The sequence below is a fragment of the Capricornis sumatraensis genome, chromosome 3, assembly GCF_032405125.1.
Source record: "Capricornis sumatraensis isolate serow.1 chromosome 3, serow.2, whole genome shotgun sequence".
Lineage (NCBI taxonomy): Eukaryota > Metazoa > Chordata > Mammalia > Artiodactyla > Bovidae > Capricornis > Capricornis sumatraensis.
This window is the reverse complement of record NC_091071.1, coordinates 164,512,573-164,533,186: the sequence shown is the minus strand read 5'-3', so window position 1 is coordinate 164,533,186 and position 20,614 is coordinate 164,512,573. Positions and strand designations below refer to the sequence as shown.

Sequence of the window (20,614 nt, the reverse complement as noted above, 5' to 3'; positions counted from 1 at the left end):
GATACAGTTACAGGAGCGAAGGTTTTAATGCCCACAGGAGGGAGACCATCTGCTGGAAGCTGGAACTGAGAGGCCCGCAGAAAGCCAGGACCCAGGAAGGGCTGCTAGTCTTCGAACAGGGATCAGGAAGCCCTCTTGAGCAGCCCAGAGGAACATCTATCTGTAGGTGGAGCAGAGGGGGGGTGCTCCTTTCTGAGATGGGATCCTAAGCAAGCCTGGACTGCCTGTAGGTGTGGAGGCTGAATGCACACCACCCAACTTCTGGGAATCCTAAACTAAGAGGTTAACGTCAAAGTGGCAAGACCTATGGAACTCTCGGGGTCCTGGCAGAATAAACGCCAAAGCAGCGAAAGGACACATGCACAACCCAGGAACGTATGGGACTCTCACAGAGAACACAATCCCCACCTAAGATGACCTGAAAAAACAGAACAAACCACGTGAGGAAATGAACCACCTAAAGCCAAACCCTCAGAGACCACGTTTGGGAGAACAGATACTCTTAGAAGTAGAAATACGTGAACAATCAGAAAAGGGTTATAAAATAAGTATAATCAAAATAACTAGAAGAGATGAAAGGAATAGAAATAGTGAAAAACTAGGACACGCAAAAAGAACAGGAAAAAAAAAATAGGCTGATTTTTTAAAAGCTCCAAATATAACACCTAAAAATTAAAAATAAAAACGAAACACTCAAATCAGAGTGGAGTATCAAAGAGCAGACCATAAACAGCTATCAGGAGGGCAGTGGACTTCCCAGGTGGCGCTAGTGGTAAAGAACCTGCCTGCCAGTGCAGGTGACGTGACGGACTAGGGTTCAATCCCTGGGTCAGAAGATCCCGTGGAGAAGGAAATGCCAACCCACTCCAGTACTCTTGCCTGGGAAATCCCACGGACAGAGGAACCTGACAGGCTGCAGTCCATAGGGTTGCAAAAGTGTTGGAAATGACTTAGCGACTAAACAACAACCACTTTGAAATCACGGGCCAGGCTTGATTTATCTTTGTTTCTGTAGCGCCTCACACACACACATACTGCCTGGAGTAGGGGCTTACTAAATGTTGAACTGAATTCTTATGAATCACTTGTTCATCCTTTGAGGCCTATTCCTTGCTCTAGGAAGAGATCTCCAAAACCCAGTTTGAGGAACATGACTGAATCAGCTCTGGCTTTACCAGATTTCATACAAAAGGGAGGTGAAGTTTCTGCAACAGAGAAAAAGAAGGTGGTCTGCAGGTGTATGGGCTGTGAAGGGTGGTGGGGAGACAGAGGCCTCACACCCCTTAGATGCAGATTTGAACAGCCTTGGGAGGCTGGCAGAATAATTGGAGCAGAAGGCTTTACTAATCTAACCTGAGGCACAAGAGGGCAGCTTCTTTCCCCTAATGATCTCAGAGCTTTAAGAATGTTTTTCTGGGGACTTCCCTGGTGGTCCAGTGGCTAAGACTCCATGCTCCCAATGAAGGTTCAATCCCTGGTCAGGGAACTAGATCCCACATTGCCACCACTGAAGATCCCACATGCCACAACCAAGACCTGGTGTGGCCAAATATAACTAATATTGAAAAGGAAAACTTAAAAAAAAAAAAAAAAAGAACATTTACCTGAGAACTGTGCCCTCCAGAGTTGAGGTCCTACTAGAGATTGGACAAGTCTGAGGGTCTGTTTTCCTTGAAGCCCAGAGGCCGAAAGGAACTTCTTCATGGAGAAGGAGAATGGCATGATGTGGAGTCACGTATCGGGGTTACTAGGATGTTCTAGGAAAGGATGTGGATACAAGAGTCCAGGGAGCAGAAAAGCAGAGTGCCTATTTTCAAAGCTATTCCATCTGATGGGAAAGACCACTGGGGAGAATGTGAGAGCCTCAGTACTTACTCAGAAAAACTTCTTTGCTGACGGATTGCACTTGGCAGTGATAAATACTAAAATGATTACAAATTATATTTCAGGGAATACCCAGATAAAAGGAGTTTCAATAATTAATTGTACCCAACTAATATTCAGCTGGGGCTTCTCTGGTGGCTTAGCAGTAAAGAATCTGCCTGCAATGCAGGAGACCTGAATTTGATCCTTGGGTGGGTAAGATCCCTCAGAGGAGGGAATGGCTACCCACTCCACTATTCTTGCCTAGGAAATCCCATGGACAGAGGAGACGGGTAGGCTACAGCCCATGGGGTCACAAAAAGAGTCAGACGAGACTGATCGACTAAAACAACAACAATATTCACTAATTTCTTTTATATGTAGAACCTTATTTCTCTGATGCTATTGCCTTCATTTTTTTGGTTGAGACAAAATGAGTCCCTTAGGGGCTGGGCTGGAATCTCACTTCCTAAACACCACTGTTGAGATTCAGGCAGTCGAGGAATTGTCCCTGAAAGTGAACAGAGAAACACAGACAGGGCAGAGCCGGGGAGAGAGAGGAATGTCTCAGCCAAACTCAGGGGGTTCTACACGCTTGACTTCAAGGTCACAGCGGGGAGAGGAGTCTAGTCTGCCTTCGGACAGAGTGCTCACGGCTGAGGCCTACAAGAGGCGTGTTCACCAGCCTCTGCCCCCATCAGTACTCTGCAAGCTGTAGCCGTAGCTCACTGGGAAAACAGAAGGGAAGTCATGAGATGATTTTTCTGTTTGGGAAGGAGAGGCCATCAACACTTACTGCAAGCATTCTATGTGCTAGGCGGGCGATGATGTCACCCCATTGAATCCCCATGACAATCATATCAGAAAAGTATCATTAATCCCATTGCTCTTAAGAGATGAAAAAACTTGAGGCTCAGGGAGGGTAGAAAACTTGTCCACAGGTTGAGAATGAACCCCAAGGCTGCCTCTAAGAGGAGCAAGAGAAAACCACAGAGGGGGGCCCCGGGGCATCTATCACACTTCCCGGGATCATGGTTCCTCCCCAGTTTCCTGCACAAAGGCTTTCTCTTACAGGTCTTCAGTCAAAGCTTTTCAATACTCACAACTCCTACATTCTCTCCTACATTGCTTTGTCTGATAACATGATAGTTATCAGAATTCGGGATTAGGCCAAGAAACAAAGCTGGCTCTTCTCTCTGATCAGCTTCAATGACAATGTGAGTTGTTGTCACCAGACCTCTGAACTGCTCAGACACGGACTTCAAGCTACTGCCCTTCTCCTACTGAACAGAAACTCTGCCAACCTTATTTTCAAGGAGCAGAGAGTCAGGCCATGAAGCTGACACCATTGTGTTTCCGGGGCCACAGTTTGTCATATGAAGGGCTGCCTTCTGACACAACAGCCTAAAAATCCTGCAACTGTTTTCCAGAAACAGAGCCATCCAAGAAGAATGATGGTGTTAAAGGATGCTTGGTCAACTTTACTGAATGACTGATTTGGTAGGAATTGCGGGTACATAATAGCTTAGGATAGCATTCTCCTAAGGATAAATTACAAAGACAAGTAACACTTTGAAAGTAATCTGAATGGAGATTTGGTCTTGAAGGCACTCAGTAACCCATCTGCCACCAATAACAGAGCAAGAGTTCTTAAGGAAGATCAAGTTTTCTTCTAGAAGATTCCACTGGCATGTGCCTATTTGATCCTTCCACTGGGTAAAACCAGCTTGGGTACTTAAACAATTAGTCCTCACGTCCAGGTTGGGACTATTCTTGTCATCACTGAGTAGCACCTTGGGACATCAGTTGTCTTTCATCTATTTTTTCCCCAGAGTTAATGTGATAATGTTGACTCTGCCTCACTCAGCTGTGGCAAGTGACCTTAAACAAGTTACTTACATTCCCTAGACCTCAGTTTCTGCAAATACAATAGTAATAGAAGAAAATTCTTCAGGTTATCATGAGAATTAAGTGGGATAACACTTAATTACCGTACTATCCCTCGACTAGTCCATTTAGTCAAAGCTATGGTTTTTCCAGTAGTCATGTATGGATGTGAGAGTTGGACTATAAAGAAAGCTGAGCATCGAAGAATTGATGCTTTTGAACCATAGTGTTGGAGAAGACTCTTGAGAGTCCCTTGGACTGCAAGGAGATCCAACCAGTCCATCCTAAAGGAGATCAGTCCTGGGTGTTCACTGGAAGGACTGATGTTGAAGCTGAAACTCCAATACTTTGGCCACCTGATGTGAAGAGCTGACTCACTGGAAAAGACCCTGCTTCTGGGAAAGATTGAGGGCAGGAGGTGAAGGGAATGACAGGAGGAGATGGTTAGATGGCATCACCACCTTAATGGACATGAGTTTGAGTAAACTCTGGGAGTTGGTGATGGACAGGGAGGCCTGACGTGCTGTGATTTACAGGGTCGCAAAGAGTCAGACATGACTGAGTGACAGAACTGAACTGACTGATCCTTCGCCTGTGATACACACAGTAGGTGCTCAATGGCAGCTGCCTTCACCATTCATCACGCTCATCATCTTCTTCAGAGCACACCCCTCACCTCACTCATCACCACTTTCACTGTCCCACAGACAAACACACGCAGTCAAGGAGGCAGCCTGGGATGAAGAAAAGAAGTGTACAAAACTATGCCAGGAGCCATCTTTGAACAAGGTCACCAACTTAAACCTCTGTAGGTACCCACGAATGGCCCATCTCTGAAATTCCCAAGGTAAAGAGGAGGGACACATTGGGAGACTGGGACTGACATATCCACACTACTATATGTAACATAGATAACTGACAAGAACCTGCTGCATAGCACAGGGAACTCTGCTCATTACTCTGCCATGACCTATGTGGGAAAAGAAAATAAAAAAACACCAGATGCATGTATATGGAAAACTGATTCACTTTGTTGGACAGCAGAAACTAATGCAACATTGTAAATCAACTATATTCCAATAAAAATTATTTAAAAAATGGAAAACAAATTCACAAGGCAGGTGGATTATCACAACAAACTCCTATAAACAGTACAGTCAGACTGAACTACAGCAAAAGTCACACAGTGAGCCCAATAAGCAAGCCCATGATTGGAGATGAAGTAGGGGTGGGGGGGTCAAGAAGAGCTGCAGCCTGGAAAGGAAGGTTCGCTTTGGAATATATTGGGTTGGCTAAAAACCTCGTCTGGGTTTTCCCGTAAGCCCTGCACTAATCTTTCGGCCAACCCAATACTTCTAATACATTACATCTGTTCTGACACAAGTATTTTCACACCCTATACAGAAGGGCAAAGGAGATTTTACAGGAGAAATACTTTTGTGCCAGCTCTTTTCTAATACAGCCACAAAAAGTGTGATTGTCTCCCTGAGGATCTCTTAGTCAGGGAGGCCGCGTACACGGAAGCCCAGGGGTGGCCCAGGGGAAGGACAGGGTCAGGCAACACGCTTTCCCACAGAGTGGCTTACTTGTTGCTGTCTCGGTACTCGTAGACATGACATCCTTGAGGCAACCCAGTCTCGTGGTCCAGGGTGAAAGCCAGCTTTAGCTGCATAAGGAGAGAAGAGAAAAACGGGTACGTTTTAGGCAGTGTGCTCTGTTCATTCTGACAGCTGAAATGAAGAAACGAAAAAACAAGAAAACAAGCAAAATCACTTTCCCTCAAGAGGACATGGTGTTGAGAACCTGGCCTGCCCGCCCTGGGAAGAGCCCGCACCTTACAGGGACACGGGTGTCAAGGAGAACTGTCACCAGGACTCAAGTTCTCCATTCAGCGAGCAACCAACTTTTATTAAGGCCCCCATTTGGTGCCAGACCCTGAGTGAGCTGATGGGGAAAGAGCAGAGAACAGTAGCAGAGAGGATCCTGTGGTTTAGTAGAGGAGACAGACATCCATCACATAATCGTGCTGATGAATGGAAAAAACATTTATATATATATATATATATATATATATATATATATAAATAAATATATATGTGAAACTTTAAATAGGTTCTCTGAAGGAAAAAAAAAAAAAAACCTCCTGTGTTTCTACACGGGTAAATAACCTGACCTAGACTGGGAAAGTGGGAAGACGGGGTTACCTAGACAGTGGGAAGGATGGAGGGGAGAGAAGAGGGCCCTCCTTGGCAGAGCCCTGGATGCAAGACTTGCAGGAGCTGAAGGATGGATTGGGGGCGGGGGGTGTATATTGGGCATTGATGCTGGAAAGGAAGGCCAGGGCAGGGTATGCAGGGCCTTCTCAGCCATGTTGGAACTTCTGACCTTTACCTTACTAGCAAAGGGACGCCTCTGACAAGTTTTAAGAAAGGGGTAGATGACATGACCAAAGTTATGTTTTAGCAGGATCCCTTTGTCTATTACAGAAAAGACCTTTATCTATTAGAGAAAAGACCGCAGTGGGGAGGACAGAAGTAGGAGCCCCTGTGGCAGGCAACTGAGCAGTGCAGGTGAGCGGTGATGGGGCTGGGACCAGAGGGCAGGTGGGCGAGATGGACAGAAATGGACAATGTGAGATCTTGAGTAAAGGTTCCGCAACAGAATGGACAGAATATGCCGATGGATTCGGTGCTGGAGAATGTGAGGACAGAAAACAGGAAGTCGGGGATGGTTCAGGTTTTTGATGTTAACAACCAGGCAGGTGGTGATTCCACTGCTGAGCTGGAGGACTGAACGCAGGGACGGGCAGACAGTCCAACGTCTGATTTTGGCCATGTTGACTTGGAGGCGCTCCTTAGCTTTTTCCTGATTAGGGAAGATCAGGAACAAGGATTCTGGTGATGATGTCTTGGTTTCTTTCCGGATTCTAAGAGGAGTGTTCAGGTGTGGCTGAGAAGCCAGAGCTCTGTGAGGTGTGTCTGTCCTGCTGGGGCCTGGACAGCTAGGGCAGCGTTAACATTTATTTCCAAATGCAGAGATAGTTACCAGATTTACAAATTTCCTGGGTTTAAACATCACTAGGGAGGGAATTTGCTAGAGGTCCAGTGGTTAGGACTTGGTGATTTTACTGTGATGGTCTGGGGTTCAATCTAAGATCCTGCAAGCCACACAGTGTGGCCAAAATAGTTCAATTAAATTTTAAAAAATCACCAGGGAAATTTTTAACTAAAATTAACTGCACATTAGGAGGATATATTATTATAGCTTTTTTTTTTTTTTAACTGAAAGCTGCTGACACAACTACTGATGTGCATCATTAGATTCTGGATGCTTTTCCTCTTCCTTAGAGGGACATGAGCTTGTAGGAATGGCCTGTCCTCTCACTGACCCAGATGAAAATAAAAAAGCAGAAACAAGCCCTGCTTCACCAGCATGGAGCCAGGAACTTCAAGTCAAAGGCATGTTTTCCCCACAGAGCACCGCTTGGATCTTCCGAGCCCTCTTTCAGTAAAACAGAAAGCAGTTATTTACAAATATCTGTTAATTACAATCCCCCCTTTTTTCTTTACTTTCCTTTTTGTAGCTAAATTCAGGTCTCTATACACTTAGTCCATTTCAAAGACTCTACTGCTTAGAAATTTTCAAAGCCTTCGATTCAGTGATTCAAGTTACAAATTAATGGCTTGGAAAAGTATCATAAATGTAGAGGAAAGAGTTTTCTTTTTTAAAAAACTATTTACTTCAGTATTATTTATTGGAAAGACTCTGAAAAACCAGAAATAGCAGAACAGTTAAATAAACCATACTAGAGTCAGGTGCAGAATAGCATATGGCGTTAAATGGTTTATAAAGAATTTTTATTAACCTGGGGAAATATTCGGGTTAGATGAAAAGAAGCAAGATGCATATTTGATCAGTTCAGTTCAGTTCAGTTGCTCAGTTGTGTCCGACTCTTTGTGACCCCATGAATTGCAGCACGCCAGGTCTCCCTGTCCATCACCAACTCCCAGAGTTCACTCAAACTCACGTCCATTGAGTCGGTGATACCATCCAGCCATCTCATCCTCTGTCGTCTCCTTCTCCTCCTGCCCCCAATCCCTCCCAGAATCAGGGTCTTTTCCAATGAGTCAACTCTTCGAATGACATGGCAAAAGTATCGGAGTTTCAGCTTCAACATCAGTCCCTCCAATGAACACCCAGGACTGATTTCCTTTAGAACAGACTGGTTGGATCTCCTTGCAGTCCAAGGGACTCTCAAGAGTCTTTTCCAACAACACAGTTCAAAAGCATCAATTCTTTGGCACTCAGCTTTCCTCATAGTCCAACTCTCACATCCATACATGACCACTGGAAAAACTATAGCCTTGACTAGACGGACCTTTGTTGGCAAAATAATGCCTCTGCTTTTCAATACACTATCTAGGTTGGTCATAACTTTCCTTCCAAGAAGTAAGCGCCTTTTAATTTCATGGCTGCAGTCATCATCTGCAGTGATTTTTGGAGCCCCCCCCCCCCAAAAAAAAAGTCTGACACTGTTTCCACTGTTTCTCCATCTATTTGCCATGAAGTGATGGGACCAGATGCCATGATCTTCGTTTTCTGAATGTTGAGCTTTAAGCCAACTTTTTCACTCTCCTCTTTCACTTTCATCAAGAGGCTTTTCAGTTCCTCTTAATTTCTGCCATAAGGGTGGTATCATCTGCATATCTGAGGTTATTGAGATTTCTCCCAGCAATCTTGATTCCAGCTTGTGCTTCTTCCAGCCCAACATTTCTCATGATGCACTCAGCATTTAAGTTAAATAAGCAGGGTGACAATATACAGCCTTGACATACTCCTTTTCCTATTTGGAACCAGTCTGTTGTTCAGGTCCAGTTCTAACTGTTGCTTCCTGACCTGCATACAGGTTTCTCAAGAGGCAGGTCAGGTGGTCTGGTATTCCCAACTCTTGAAGAATTTTCCACAGTTCATTGTGATCCACACAGTCAAAGGCTTTGGCATAGTCAATAAAGCAGAAATAGATGTTTTTCTGGAATTCTCTTGCTTTTTCCATGATCCAGTGGATGTTGGCAATTTGATCTCTGGTTCCTCTGCCTTTTCTAAAACCAGCTTGAACATCAGGGAGTTCACGGTTCACGTACTGTTGAAGCCTGGCTTGGAGAATTTTGACCATTACTTTACTAGCATGTGAGATGAGTGTGATTGTGCAGTAGTTTGAGCATTCTTTGGCATTGCCTTTCTTTGGGATTGGAATGAAAACTGACCTTTTCCAGTCCTGCGGCCACTGCTGAGTTTTCCCAATTTGCTGGTATATTGAGTGCAGCACTTTCACAGCATCATCCTTCAGGATTTGGAATAGCTCCACTAGAATTCCATCACCTCCGCTAGCTTTGTTCATAGTGATGCTTTCTAAGGTCTACTTGACTTTGCATTCCAGGATGTCTGGCTCTAGGTGAGTGATCACACCATTGTGATTATCTGGGTCGTGAAGATCTTTTTTGTACAGTTCTTCTGTGTATTCTTGCCACCTCTTCTTAATATCTTCTGCTTCTGTAAGGTCCAGACCATTTCTGTCCTTTATCGAGACTATCTTTGCATGAAATGTTCCTTTGGTATCTCTAATTTTCTTGAAGAGATCTCTAGTCTTTCCCATTCTGTTATTTTCCTCTATTTCTTTGCACTGATTGCTGAGGAAGGCTTTCTTATTTCTCCTTGCTATTCTTTGGAACTCTGCATTCAGATGGTTATATCTTTCCTTTTCTCCTTTGCTTTTTGTTTCTCTCCTTTTCACAGCTACTTGTAAGGCCTCCTCAGACAGCCATTTTGCTTTTTTGCATTTCTTTTCCAAGGGGATGGTCTTGATCCCTGTCTCCTGTACAATGTCATGAACCTCTTTCCATAGTTTATCAGGCACTCTATCTATCAGATCTAGTCCCTTAAATCTATTTCTCACTTCTACTGTATAATCATAAGGGATTTGATTTAGGTCATACCTGAATGGTCTAGTGGTTTTCCCCACTTTCTTCAATTTAAGTCTGAATTTAGCAATAAGGAGTTCATGATCTGAGCCACAGTCAGCTCCCAGTCTTGTTTTTGCTGACTATATAGAGCTTCTCCATCTTTGGCTGCAAAGAATATAATCATATTTGATCACATACCCCCAAAAAAGTACATTTAAAAAAAAAACCACAGATGGCATAGAAGACTGGAAGGAACAATGTCAAAATGGCAACAGCAATTGTTGTTGTCATTGTTCAGTTGCTCATTCATGTCCAACTCTTTGCAACCCACAGGACTGCAGCACGCCAGGCTTCCCTGTCCTTCACCATTGCCAGGAGCTTGCTCAAGCTAATGTCCACTGAGTTGGTGATGCCCTCCAATCATCTTGAACTCTGTCATACCCTTCTCTCCCTACCTTCTATCTTTCCCAACATCAGGATCTTTTCCAATAAGTCGGCTCTTCTCATCAGGTGGCCAAAGTATCAGAGCTTCAGCTTCAGCATCAGTCCTTCCAATGCATATTCAGGGTTGATCTCCTTTAGGATCGACTGGTTTGATCTCCTTGCTGTCCAAGAGACTCTCAAGACTGCAACAGTGATGTCTTAACTTTCTTTGCATTTTCCAAAGTCTTTATGAGAAACATGATAAAATAAAATCTGTTGTCCTTAGTAACAGGAAAATTGGAAAACTTAATTCTTAATCCAAGTCTATGCTGCTGCTGCTGCTAAGTTGCTTCAGTCGTGTCCGACTCTGTGCGACCCCATAGACGGCAGCCCACCAGGCTCCTCCGTCCCTGGGATTCTCCAGGCAAGAATACTGGAGTGGGTTGCCATTTCTTTCTCCAATGCATGAAAGTGAAAAGTGAAAGTGAAGTCGCTCAGTCGTGCCCGACTCTTTGCGACTCCATGGACTGCAGCCTGCCAGGCTCCTCTGTCCATGGGATTTTCCAGGCAAGAGTACTGGAGTGGGTTGCCATTCCCTTCTCTGAATCCAAGTCTATGACCCAACCACTAATGCTGAAGAAGCTGAACCTGAATGGTTGTATGATGACCAACAAAATCTTCTAGAACTAACACCAAAAAAAGATGTCCTTTTTATTATAGGGGACTGGAATGCAGAAGTAGGAAGTCCAGAGATACCTGGAGTAACAGGCAAGTTTGGCCGTGGAATACAAAATGAAGCAGGGCAAAGGCTAATAGAATTTTCCCAAGAGAACGCACTGGTCATAGCAAACACCCTCTTCCAACAACACAAGAGAAGACTCTACACATGGACATCACCAGATGGTCAACACCGAAATCAGATTGATTATATTCTTTGCAGCCAAAGATGGAGAAGCTCTATACAGTCAGCAAAAACAAGACCAGGAGCTGACTGTGGCTCAGATCATGAACTCCTTAATGTCAAATTCAGACTTAAATTGAAGTAAGTAGGGAAAACCACTAGACCATTCAGGTATGACCTAAATCAAATCTGTTATGATTATACAGTGGAAGTGAGAAATAGATTTAAGGGACTAGATCTGATAGACAGAATGCCTGATGAACTATGGACAGAGGTTCATGACATTGTACAAGAGACCGGGAGCAAGACCATCCCCAAGAAAAAGAAATGCAAAAAAGCAACATGGCTGTCTGAGGAAGCCTTCCAAATAGCTGAGAAAAGAAGAGAAGCCAAAAGCAAAGGTGAAAAGGAAAGATAAACCCATTTGAATGCAGAATTCCAAAGAATAGGAAGCAGAGATTAAAAAGCCTTTCTCAGTGATCAATGCAAAGAAATAGAGGAAGACAATAGAATGGGAAAGACTAGAGATCTCTTCAAGAAAATTAGAGATACCAAGGGAACATTTCATGCAAAGCTGGGCACCATAAAGGACAGAAATGGTATGGACCTAACAGAAGCAGAAGATATTAAGAAGAGATGGCAAGAATACACAGAAGAACTGTACAAAAAAGATCTTCATGACGCAGATAATCATGATGTGTGCTCACTCACCTAAAGCCAGACATCCTGGAATGAGAAGTCAAGTGGTCCTTAGGAAGCATCACTTCAAATAAAGGCAGTGGAGGTGATGGAATTCCAGTTGAGCTATTTCAAATTCTAAAAGATTATGCTGTGAAAGTGCTGCAGTCAATATGCCAGCAAATTTGGAAAACTCAGCAGTGGCCACAGGACTGGAAAAGGTCAGTTTTCATTCCAATCCCAAAGAAAGGCATTGCTAAAGAATGCTCAAACTACTGCACAACTGCACTCATCTCACATGCTAGCAAAGTAATGCTCAAAATTCTCCAAGCCAGGCTTCAACAATACGTGAAATGTTAACTTCCAGATGTTCAAGCTGGTTTTAGGAAAGGCAGAGGAACCAGAGATCAAATTGCCAGCATCCGCTGGATCATCGAAAAACAAAAGAGTTCCAGAAAAACATCTATTTCTGCTTTATTGACTATGCCAAAGCCTTTGACTGTGTGGATCACAATGAACTGTGGAAAATTCTTCAAGAGATGGGAATACCAGACCACCTGACCTGCCTCTTGAGAAACCTGTATGCAGGTCAGGAAGCAACAGTTAGAACTGGACATGGAATACAGACTGGTTCCAATAGGAAAAGGAGTATGTCAAGGCTGTATATTGTCACCCTGCTTATTTAACTTCTATGCAGAGTACATCATGAGAAACGCTGGGCTGGATGAAGCACAAGCTGGAATCATGATTGCTGGGAGAAATCTCAATAACCTCAGATATGCAGATGACACCACCCTTATGGCAGGAAATGAAGAACTAAAGAGCCTCTTGATGAAAATGAAAGAGGAGAGTGAAAAAGCTGGCTTAAAGCTCAACATTTAGAAAACAAATATCATGGCATCTGGTCCCATCACTTCATGGCAAATAGATGGAGAAACAGTGGAAACAGTGTCAGACTTTATTTTTTGGGGCTCCAAAATCACTGCAGATGGTGATTGCAGCCATGAAATAAATATGCTTACTCCTTGGAAGAAAAGTTATGACCAACCTAGATAGCATATCAAAAAGCAGAGACATTACTTTGCTAATGAAGGTCCATCTAGTCATGGCTATGGTTTTTCTAGTAGTCATGTATGGATGTGAGAGTTGGACTATAAAGAAAGCTGAGCACCAAACAATTAATGCTTTTGAACTGTGGTGTTGGAGTAGACTCTTGAGAGTCCCTTGGACTGCAAGGAGATCCAACCAGTCTATCCTAAAGGAAATCAGTCCTGAATATTCATTGAAAGGACTGATGCTGAAGCTGAAACTCCAATACTTTGGCCACCTGATGCGAAGAGCTGGCTCATTAGAAAAGACCCTGATGCTGGGGATGATTGAAGGCAGGACGAGAAGGGGACAACAGAGGATGAAATGGTTGGATGGATCATCGACTCAATGGACATGAGTTATGAGTAAACTCTAGGAGTTGGTGATGGATAGGGAAGTCTGGTGTGCTGCAGTCCATGGGGTCACAAGGAGTGACATGACTGAAATGAACTGTACTGAACTGGATGAGGGAGTGGGAAGGACTGGGGGCTGTGGTCAGAGAGTAGGTTGCATATGATCTTGGAGATGGAACAGTCAATCACAAGATTGAAAGAAAGGTCAAGAAATGGAGAGTCCAAGGTTGGGGTTGGGGTGGGGTCCTCCGTGAGAGGTCGCATATCAATTAAAGATGATGACTGTTTCCCAGATAAACCAATTCAGAAGGCGTGTCCTGGAGGTGTTCAGGTTGTGTGGGTGTGTGTAGGCACCTACTGTGTGAACAGTTCTACATGAATGAATCAGTCCAACTGGTTCCTCTGTACGTGAATAAATCAGTCTAACTGGTCCCTCTGCAGATGTAAGACCATGTCCAGCAGTCACTTTCTCCTTCCTCATGAGACTCTAGCTTCATTCAGCTATACCCTCCTGCCCCAGGCCAGGGGATTCAGAGGGAAGCAGATCCAGTCTCCAGGGCTGGGCCTGGCAGTTCTAAGGTGACCTCACATACATTCCAGTAACTGATCAGGAACCTAAGCCAGTCAGTGCATGGCATTTCCTGGCCCTAGGAATGGGTTCAGGAACGGACATGTGATCCAGTGGAGGCCAATGTTTGCTGGGTGCTTCTGAGCGCGAGGGCCAGAACTGTCGCAACTCGCTTGCTACCAGCCCGAGGAGGAAGCCAGCTCAGGAAGGAAGCAGACTCAAAAGACCTGAGAAGAGCAGAGCCAGGGCCTTGACAAGAGCCGAGCCTGCTCCCTGCCAGCCTCCCGGGCCTCGGCTGCTCTTTGTAACCACTCATTATTTCTCTCGAGGAGACCGACACACTCCACTTCCTTGGCTCCGCTTGCTCTAATCCACTCTCCATAACGCAGCTGAGTCATCCTTCTAAACACAAGCCTGATGACACGGCCCTCTGTAAGGACTTTTGATGGCTTCTCCTGCTGTCTATACATCAGAAGTATAGAAATGAATGAAACACAGTCCAGTCCTTCTGTGGGTTGGCTGCCGCATAATCGAATGTGGACTGCGACTGAGGGTCGGGTGAGGTGGCAAGTGCTGAGGCGGGTGAGCCCACTGGGGAGGGCCTTGGGGGCGAGGACGAAGTCTTGGAGGAGAAGCTCGAGTCGGCCCGATGGGAAGAGCGCCCCGGCCTTCTCCTGCCACAAGGCTCCATGCTCTCCTTCCACACCGCACTGCTCACTGCAAGCCTGGACAGTGCCAGGCACGTCAGACCTCCAGGCTCTTCCGTGTGCTTCCGGGGGAGTCCTTCTGGTCCGTCCCAGCAAGATCTCACGCATCCTTCAAGATTCTCTCTGTAAGAGTGGATCTTCCAGTTCCCTCCTCCGGGGACTGGAGGCATGGCTGTTCTTCCCCAGGGCGTCCAAGGGATCAGGAGTGGGAGCTTCACCAGGTACCCCAGGCACTTGGTGCCCTAGCTCTGTCCACAGCAGGTGCCCAAAGCCTGGTGTTGAGCTGAACTGCAGAGCAGAGGTTCAGAGCATCTTGTTTACCTGTCAGCCACAAACTGCTCCGGTCATTTCACTTACAGGCACAGAATCATGCCCCCTGCAGGCTCCTGAAGTCACCCCACTTTATGGAGTTTGTAAGTCCTCACTTCTGTAAAGAGAGCCTGTGCACATCTGGCCGCCTTTGGCCACTGTATCTCCAGACTGCCAGCAGCGGCTTGAGTCCTTTCGGTGCCCAGGGGCTCCCATCTCACAGTGTCTCTGAAGAGGAGCTCAGTCCATCGCTCCATAATACTTATGGAAGATGCCTCATGAGCCAAGCGTGGTGAAGAAACAGGCAGGCCTAGAGGCCACCTTCTGTGCCAGTGCTGGCTCTAATCAGGGCCCGTCCACCAAGTGGCTCGGCTTGGGCCGCTGGCCTGCCAGGATGACAGCTGCTCTGAGACGTCATGAGGTCCGGCCTTCCCTTTCCAGAAGCAGTGCCATGTCAAGCAGAAGAGCCCGCTATGAGTCAACCTTCTCCCTGGGAGGACAGTTTCCAACTGCACGACATTCCTGTACTGCGTAAGGAGGGAAGGCAGCAAAGGAACCACGATAGGCAGTGACAAGGCTGCTCTGTCGACTTCCACCAGCAGAGGAGGGAGGCTTTAAATGGGTCTGCTTAGAGGTAAGGTTTTCTTCTGGACAAAAGACAAGCCAGTCTCTCTAGCAGGAAGAGAAGAGCCTATGGCGTCCAGAGGCTTAGGCTAGACCCCAGAGGAGGGCAGAGACTCCTGTTGGGACCCCTTCTGACCTTGCCTGCCTACTTCAGTGTGGGCCCTGGGGAAACTGGCACTGTGAGTGATCTGAAGGAGCTGGGGTGAGCAGAAGAGGCTGGAGGCCTCCCCCACAGACTGTGGGAATGTGGGGTGCAGGCCCTGTTGGAGTTGTTGGGCCTACAAAAGTCCTCCTTCAGCCTCCTTGAGTCTTGGCAAGTGAGACTACAGGGCCATCTTCTTAGCTGGCGCAATAGGTGAGCATTGAGACTGACTGACTTAGGACTAAGGCAGGCTTCCTCAGGGCTCTCAGACATCGCTTGAGGAAGGGCCTTCGGGTGAATCTCAGGGGAAGAACGAATGCCCCAGGCCAAGCAGCAGAGGGGTCCATGGAGTCATTTAATGTATTCATGAAAGGAAAGAGACCTTTCTTTGTACATCAGCCCAGGGATGCCAACGGGCCGGATTACATTCATGAGAATAACTGGAAGAGAGGAATGGGACTGGACAACAAAGATGGCCGAGGGTGGCTTGTGAGATGTTCCCCTGGGCTAATGAGCAAATTGGTCTTTAGTCTGCTCAGGTGCACAGCTGGCATTCCCAAACAGCCACACTCCTGGGGAACAGACACACAGGCCATGTGGTACTAAACTCCAAACAGCTACGTAATATCTCAGAGACTCCAGTGCTTTTGAAAATGCTGGCCTGATCTAAGAAGGGTAAGAGATGCATTAAGAAGTTCAGGAATGGCCTGTCTTGTTCAGAACCAAGGTGGCCTCTGATGGGCACCCAGCTCTCTTTCTGGCCATGGTCTGGACGGCACCTGCAGGCCATGCAGAAGAGAGTGGTTTCCCTTTCTGCAGGCTGCTCGGTGATGGAATAAGGGCGAGCCCCATGACCCCTCTCTGAGTTCCTCTCACAGGGGTGTAACAAGAGAGGTAGCTGGTGAAAGCAGAGTGCTGGATCTGGGGCCAGGACTGCTCTGGTTCAAACCAACATGGTTTCTGCAGGAGGCCTGTGAGCTTGCTTCAATCTGCTAGCTATTAGGACCAAGGTTCAAACGCAGGTCAGGGACCAGGCTGGGACACCTCCAGCCTCTCCATAGCCGACTTTTCCCTCACAGTCCAAGGGTCCTGCAGGGTGTCCAACTCTTCCTGAAGCGCAAAGTGGCAAATCCCATCACAGTTCAAACATCTCAGGTATGCTATTTATGGCACACTTAAAAAAGAATAGAAAAGTTACTTCTACCTGAGCCTCGGTTTTGCAAACTGAGAAAATCTTATTAGAAGGAAATCTTCACATTCTCTCTGAGGTGATCGTTAGTTTTTCTTCTTTAGTTTTCATTGTTTGGTTTGGATTTCCTCAGCATTATTTCCTTTTTTTCCATCTCCTCTCTGCTTTCTTTTATAAGACAAAGATGCTGTGGACTTGGCTTTCACTTGGTTCACAGTGATTCTATGGCAATGTATTAAGTTTCTTTCTCCTAAGTCCACTGAAGTCTTTTTGGACTTGGAGAGAGCTTTTTAAGAAAGAACTTGCTCATTCAGCAGGATTTTCCTCCCCACCCCAAGCTCTGGTTCTGACCTGGAAAAAATAAGAGTGAGAAAGAGCAAGAGAATCCTGCAGTCCTGACGCTCAACGGCACAAACCACAAAAAAGAACCTTGCTCCAGTAACGTAATCACGGAGGTTTCTGGCACCTTGGTCTTTCAAGAAAAATACATCCATCTGCTGGCACAGCGACCCATCAAACTAAATCCTGTTCAGCATGGAGTTCCCAATTCATTAGTGTTGGAAAGTCTATAGCGAGGCTGGCCGATCCCACTGGATGACGCCTCCCTGCAGTGGCGTCTATAAACCCCACAGCTGTGTTTTCACTTAAGGCCACTTCTCCTGACTCCATCGCACCTTGTTCCAGAGGCTTGTTCTATCCTCATTAAGGTTCAAAATGACAGGTCAAGTCACAGAGTGAAATCAGAAAGAGAAAAATAAATATTGTATATTAATGTGTGTATCTGCAATCTGGAAAAAGGGTATGTGAGTGAAAGCTGCTCAGTCGTGTCCGACTCTTTGCGACCCCATGGACTACAGCCCACCAGGCTCCTCTGTCCATGGAATTCTCCAAGAAATAATACTCAGATGGGTAGTCATTCCCTTTTCCAAGGGATCTTCCCCCTGACCTAGGGAATGAACCTGGGTCTCCTGCAATTCTTTACCATCTGAACCACCAGGGAAGCCCAAAGGGTATAGATGATCTTATTTGCAAGGCAGAAATGGAGACAAAGATGTAGAGAATAATCATATGAACGCCAAGGGGGGAAGGGGTGGTGGGATGAATTGGGAGATTGGGATTGACATATACACACCATGCGTGTGTGGTCAGTCAGTCATGTCCAACTCTTTGTGACCCCCTGGACTGTACCTCGCCAGGCTCCTTTGTCCATGGGATTCTCCAGGCAAGAATACTGGAGTGAGTATTCTTGCCTGGAGAATATACTGGTTCCCCATTTTCTTCTCCAGGGGATCTTCCCAACCTAGGGGTTGAACCTGCGTCTCTTGGGTCTCCTGCATTGGTAGGTGAACTCTTTACCAGGCCACATATACACACTCCTGTGTATAAAATAGATAACTAATGTGAACCTACTGCACAGCACAGCACACTCTACCCAGTGCTCTGTGTTGACCTAAATGGGAAGGAAATCCAAAACAGAGGGGATATATGTAAACATATACCTGACTCACTTTTGCTGTATGGCAGAAACTGACACAACATTGTAAAGCACTTATACTCCAATAAATATTCATTTAAGAGAATGACAAGTCAAAGATTCTTCAGGGCTAAGGTATTTTTACTTGCTCAGAAAAGCCACCTGTCTCCACAGCTATGGTCAACCCATGGGGAGTAAGTAAGTGTTAGTCGCTCAGTCATGCCCAACTCTTTGCAACCCCATGGACTGCAGCCCACCAGGCTCCTCTGTCCATGAGATTTTCCAGGCAAGGATACTGGAGTGGGTTGCCATTTCCTTCTCCAGGGGATCTTCCTGACCCACGGATTGAATCCAGGTCTACTGCACTGCAGGCCGATTCTTTATAGACTGACCTACAAGGGAAGCCCATGGGGAAGGGTGCTCTTATTCAGGAGACACAGCCTGGTTGGTTCACGCTGGGTTTGCCTCAGTCAGCAAGCCAGTCCTGTCCACCATGCGAGGGTTACCTCATGGCTCACCAGCATGGCGAGGCCACTGGAGCTCTGCCAGGTGTGGCCCCACAGCACCTCTGTCTTTCTCACTGGATGAGACCAGCACAGAAGTGCTCACTGCCCTCCCCAGCACCTGGGCTGGCACAAAAGGCACTCCTCTGCCCCAGCCTTCCTGACCAGGCCCTTCCCTGGTCACTGGGGCCTCCTCTTAGGCTCCTCAAATCCCTGAGAACTATGACGACAAGGAACACAAAGCATAAGGAGCAAGTCTACAGCTGTCACACGCAGTCAGAGGTGGGGATGGTGTCACAAAGGTGCTCAACACCCCCACAGCAGGAGCTGGTCTGAGGGTCTTCATGGCCAAAGAGGGTGACTTGTGTTGGGACATGACCAGATCAGAACTATCGCTGCCCAGCTCTAGGGCTCAAGCCAACCACTCTTTAGGATGGGAGCTGCCTGAAGCTGCTTCCACAGAGGAGTGCCCCTGTGGATGGTGGCGGGCTGCACGTGGCCCCTCCATGTGCATGGAGCTGGCTGTGCATTTTGGAGAGAGACTGTCTGGGTCCCTTGGCATTTAGAATATGTCATCCGTTCTGCGACCTAGTCATTTGCTTTCTAAAGCCTGTGGCTGACCCTAAACTGTGGAGAATATCCCCTCAGCAGGGGCCCCACTTCAGCATCCTTGCTACCTAGTTTCTACCTCTGCATTTCTGATACTAAAACCAGGAAATATGATGCCCGATCACAGGAACTATGCTCACATTCTATATGTCCTATTACTTCTGCCTCCTAAGCAGCCTAAGTGACAGGCTACCTGCTCACTCAGGGAAGTGGACTCAACTCTGTCCTTGAGTCAGGTTAGGCTGCAGGGAAGTGACATCTGTAGACGACATGAGCTTGCTCACTAGCTTATCTCCCTTCTTCAAGCTGTGTTTTATCCAACTTTCATCCGAGTGTTTTTGTGAATAACCTTATCACACCTCCTTTCTTCATTGGCCAAACATGTAAAATCTGTCCACTACAACACATAAGGCCCCGAGATCAAGCCTCATGTGAAGAACTGCTTGTAGTGCCAGGAAAAGGGTCCCTTGACTTTTAATGAGATTTGTTCTAAGAAATAACCTTATGAAATCTCTCTCTTCTCCGCAAAGCAGGACGCTACCTCTGCATTTCTGATCCTGGAACCAGGAAATATGACGCCCGATCACAGGAATTATGCTCACTCTTCTAGATGTCCTGTCACTCCCGCCTCCTCTCCTTGCTTCTGATTTTCCATTTTTCTTTCTACTGTGTTCATTTTACTGTGTGTTCCCTTTGTTGTAAGTCTCCTCAAATCCGTTTTGGAAACAGTTAAGAGTACACATAAATAAAGTAAAAGCCAAACACACGTCAAAATAGGAGATCCGGGCAAGTTCGAATACAACTTGACTGAACAAGGATCCTGATGGTAGGCACTCAGTTTGTGGAAGAAAGAAAACGGGACACGAGCCTCAGAGCCAGTGATCAAGCTGGCTCTATTCTTGAAAAAACAGAAGAGAACAGAATGATCTTCCAGGGAATTGGCCTCAGTTTCCAGGGACTTGAGGAGTTGCAGTTATATAACCCCACGCTGGAAGCCAGCAGCCCTGGCCTTGCCTCTGTTCCTCCCTGGACTCCGGGCTGGTGTGGGGTTCTGAAGGCCTTAGCCTTCCCACCTGTAAAATGGGGCTGAGTTCCTTTACAGTCATCCTCATGGTTTGTTTTATGGATGAATGTAAGATACTTTCTAGGTTTACTGGAAGAAAGCCATGGTAATAAGTCCCTGCTAAATCTGTCAGAAGAGAAGCTCTGAAGATTTTACGAGGCCCAGCACTCACATCTTTAGATGTTTCATAAAGAGGCGGCGAAGAAGAATCCCCTTGCATCGTGCTGTCTTATGTGGCCAAGAGCAACCGTCAAAGTTCATGACTTGATTCC

At 46.2% G+C, this 20,614-nt stretch overlaps 1 protein-coding gene across 1 annotated transcript in view; it reads right to left on the bottom strand.

The window, feature by feature from the left end:
* DIS3L2 (DIS3 like 3'-5' exoribonuclease 2) overlaps positions 1-20,614 on the bottom strand; it is a 362,585-nt gene that overhangs the window by 37,724 nt on the left and 304,247 nt on the right. Inside the window, exon 14 of the mRNA XM_068968636.1 lies at positions 5,337-5,416. Coding sequence (XP_068824737.1) covers positions 5,337-5,416 — 80 coding nt within the window. The remainder of the gene's footprint in view (positions 1-5,336; positions 5,417-20,614) is intronic.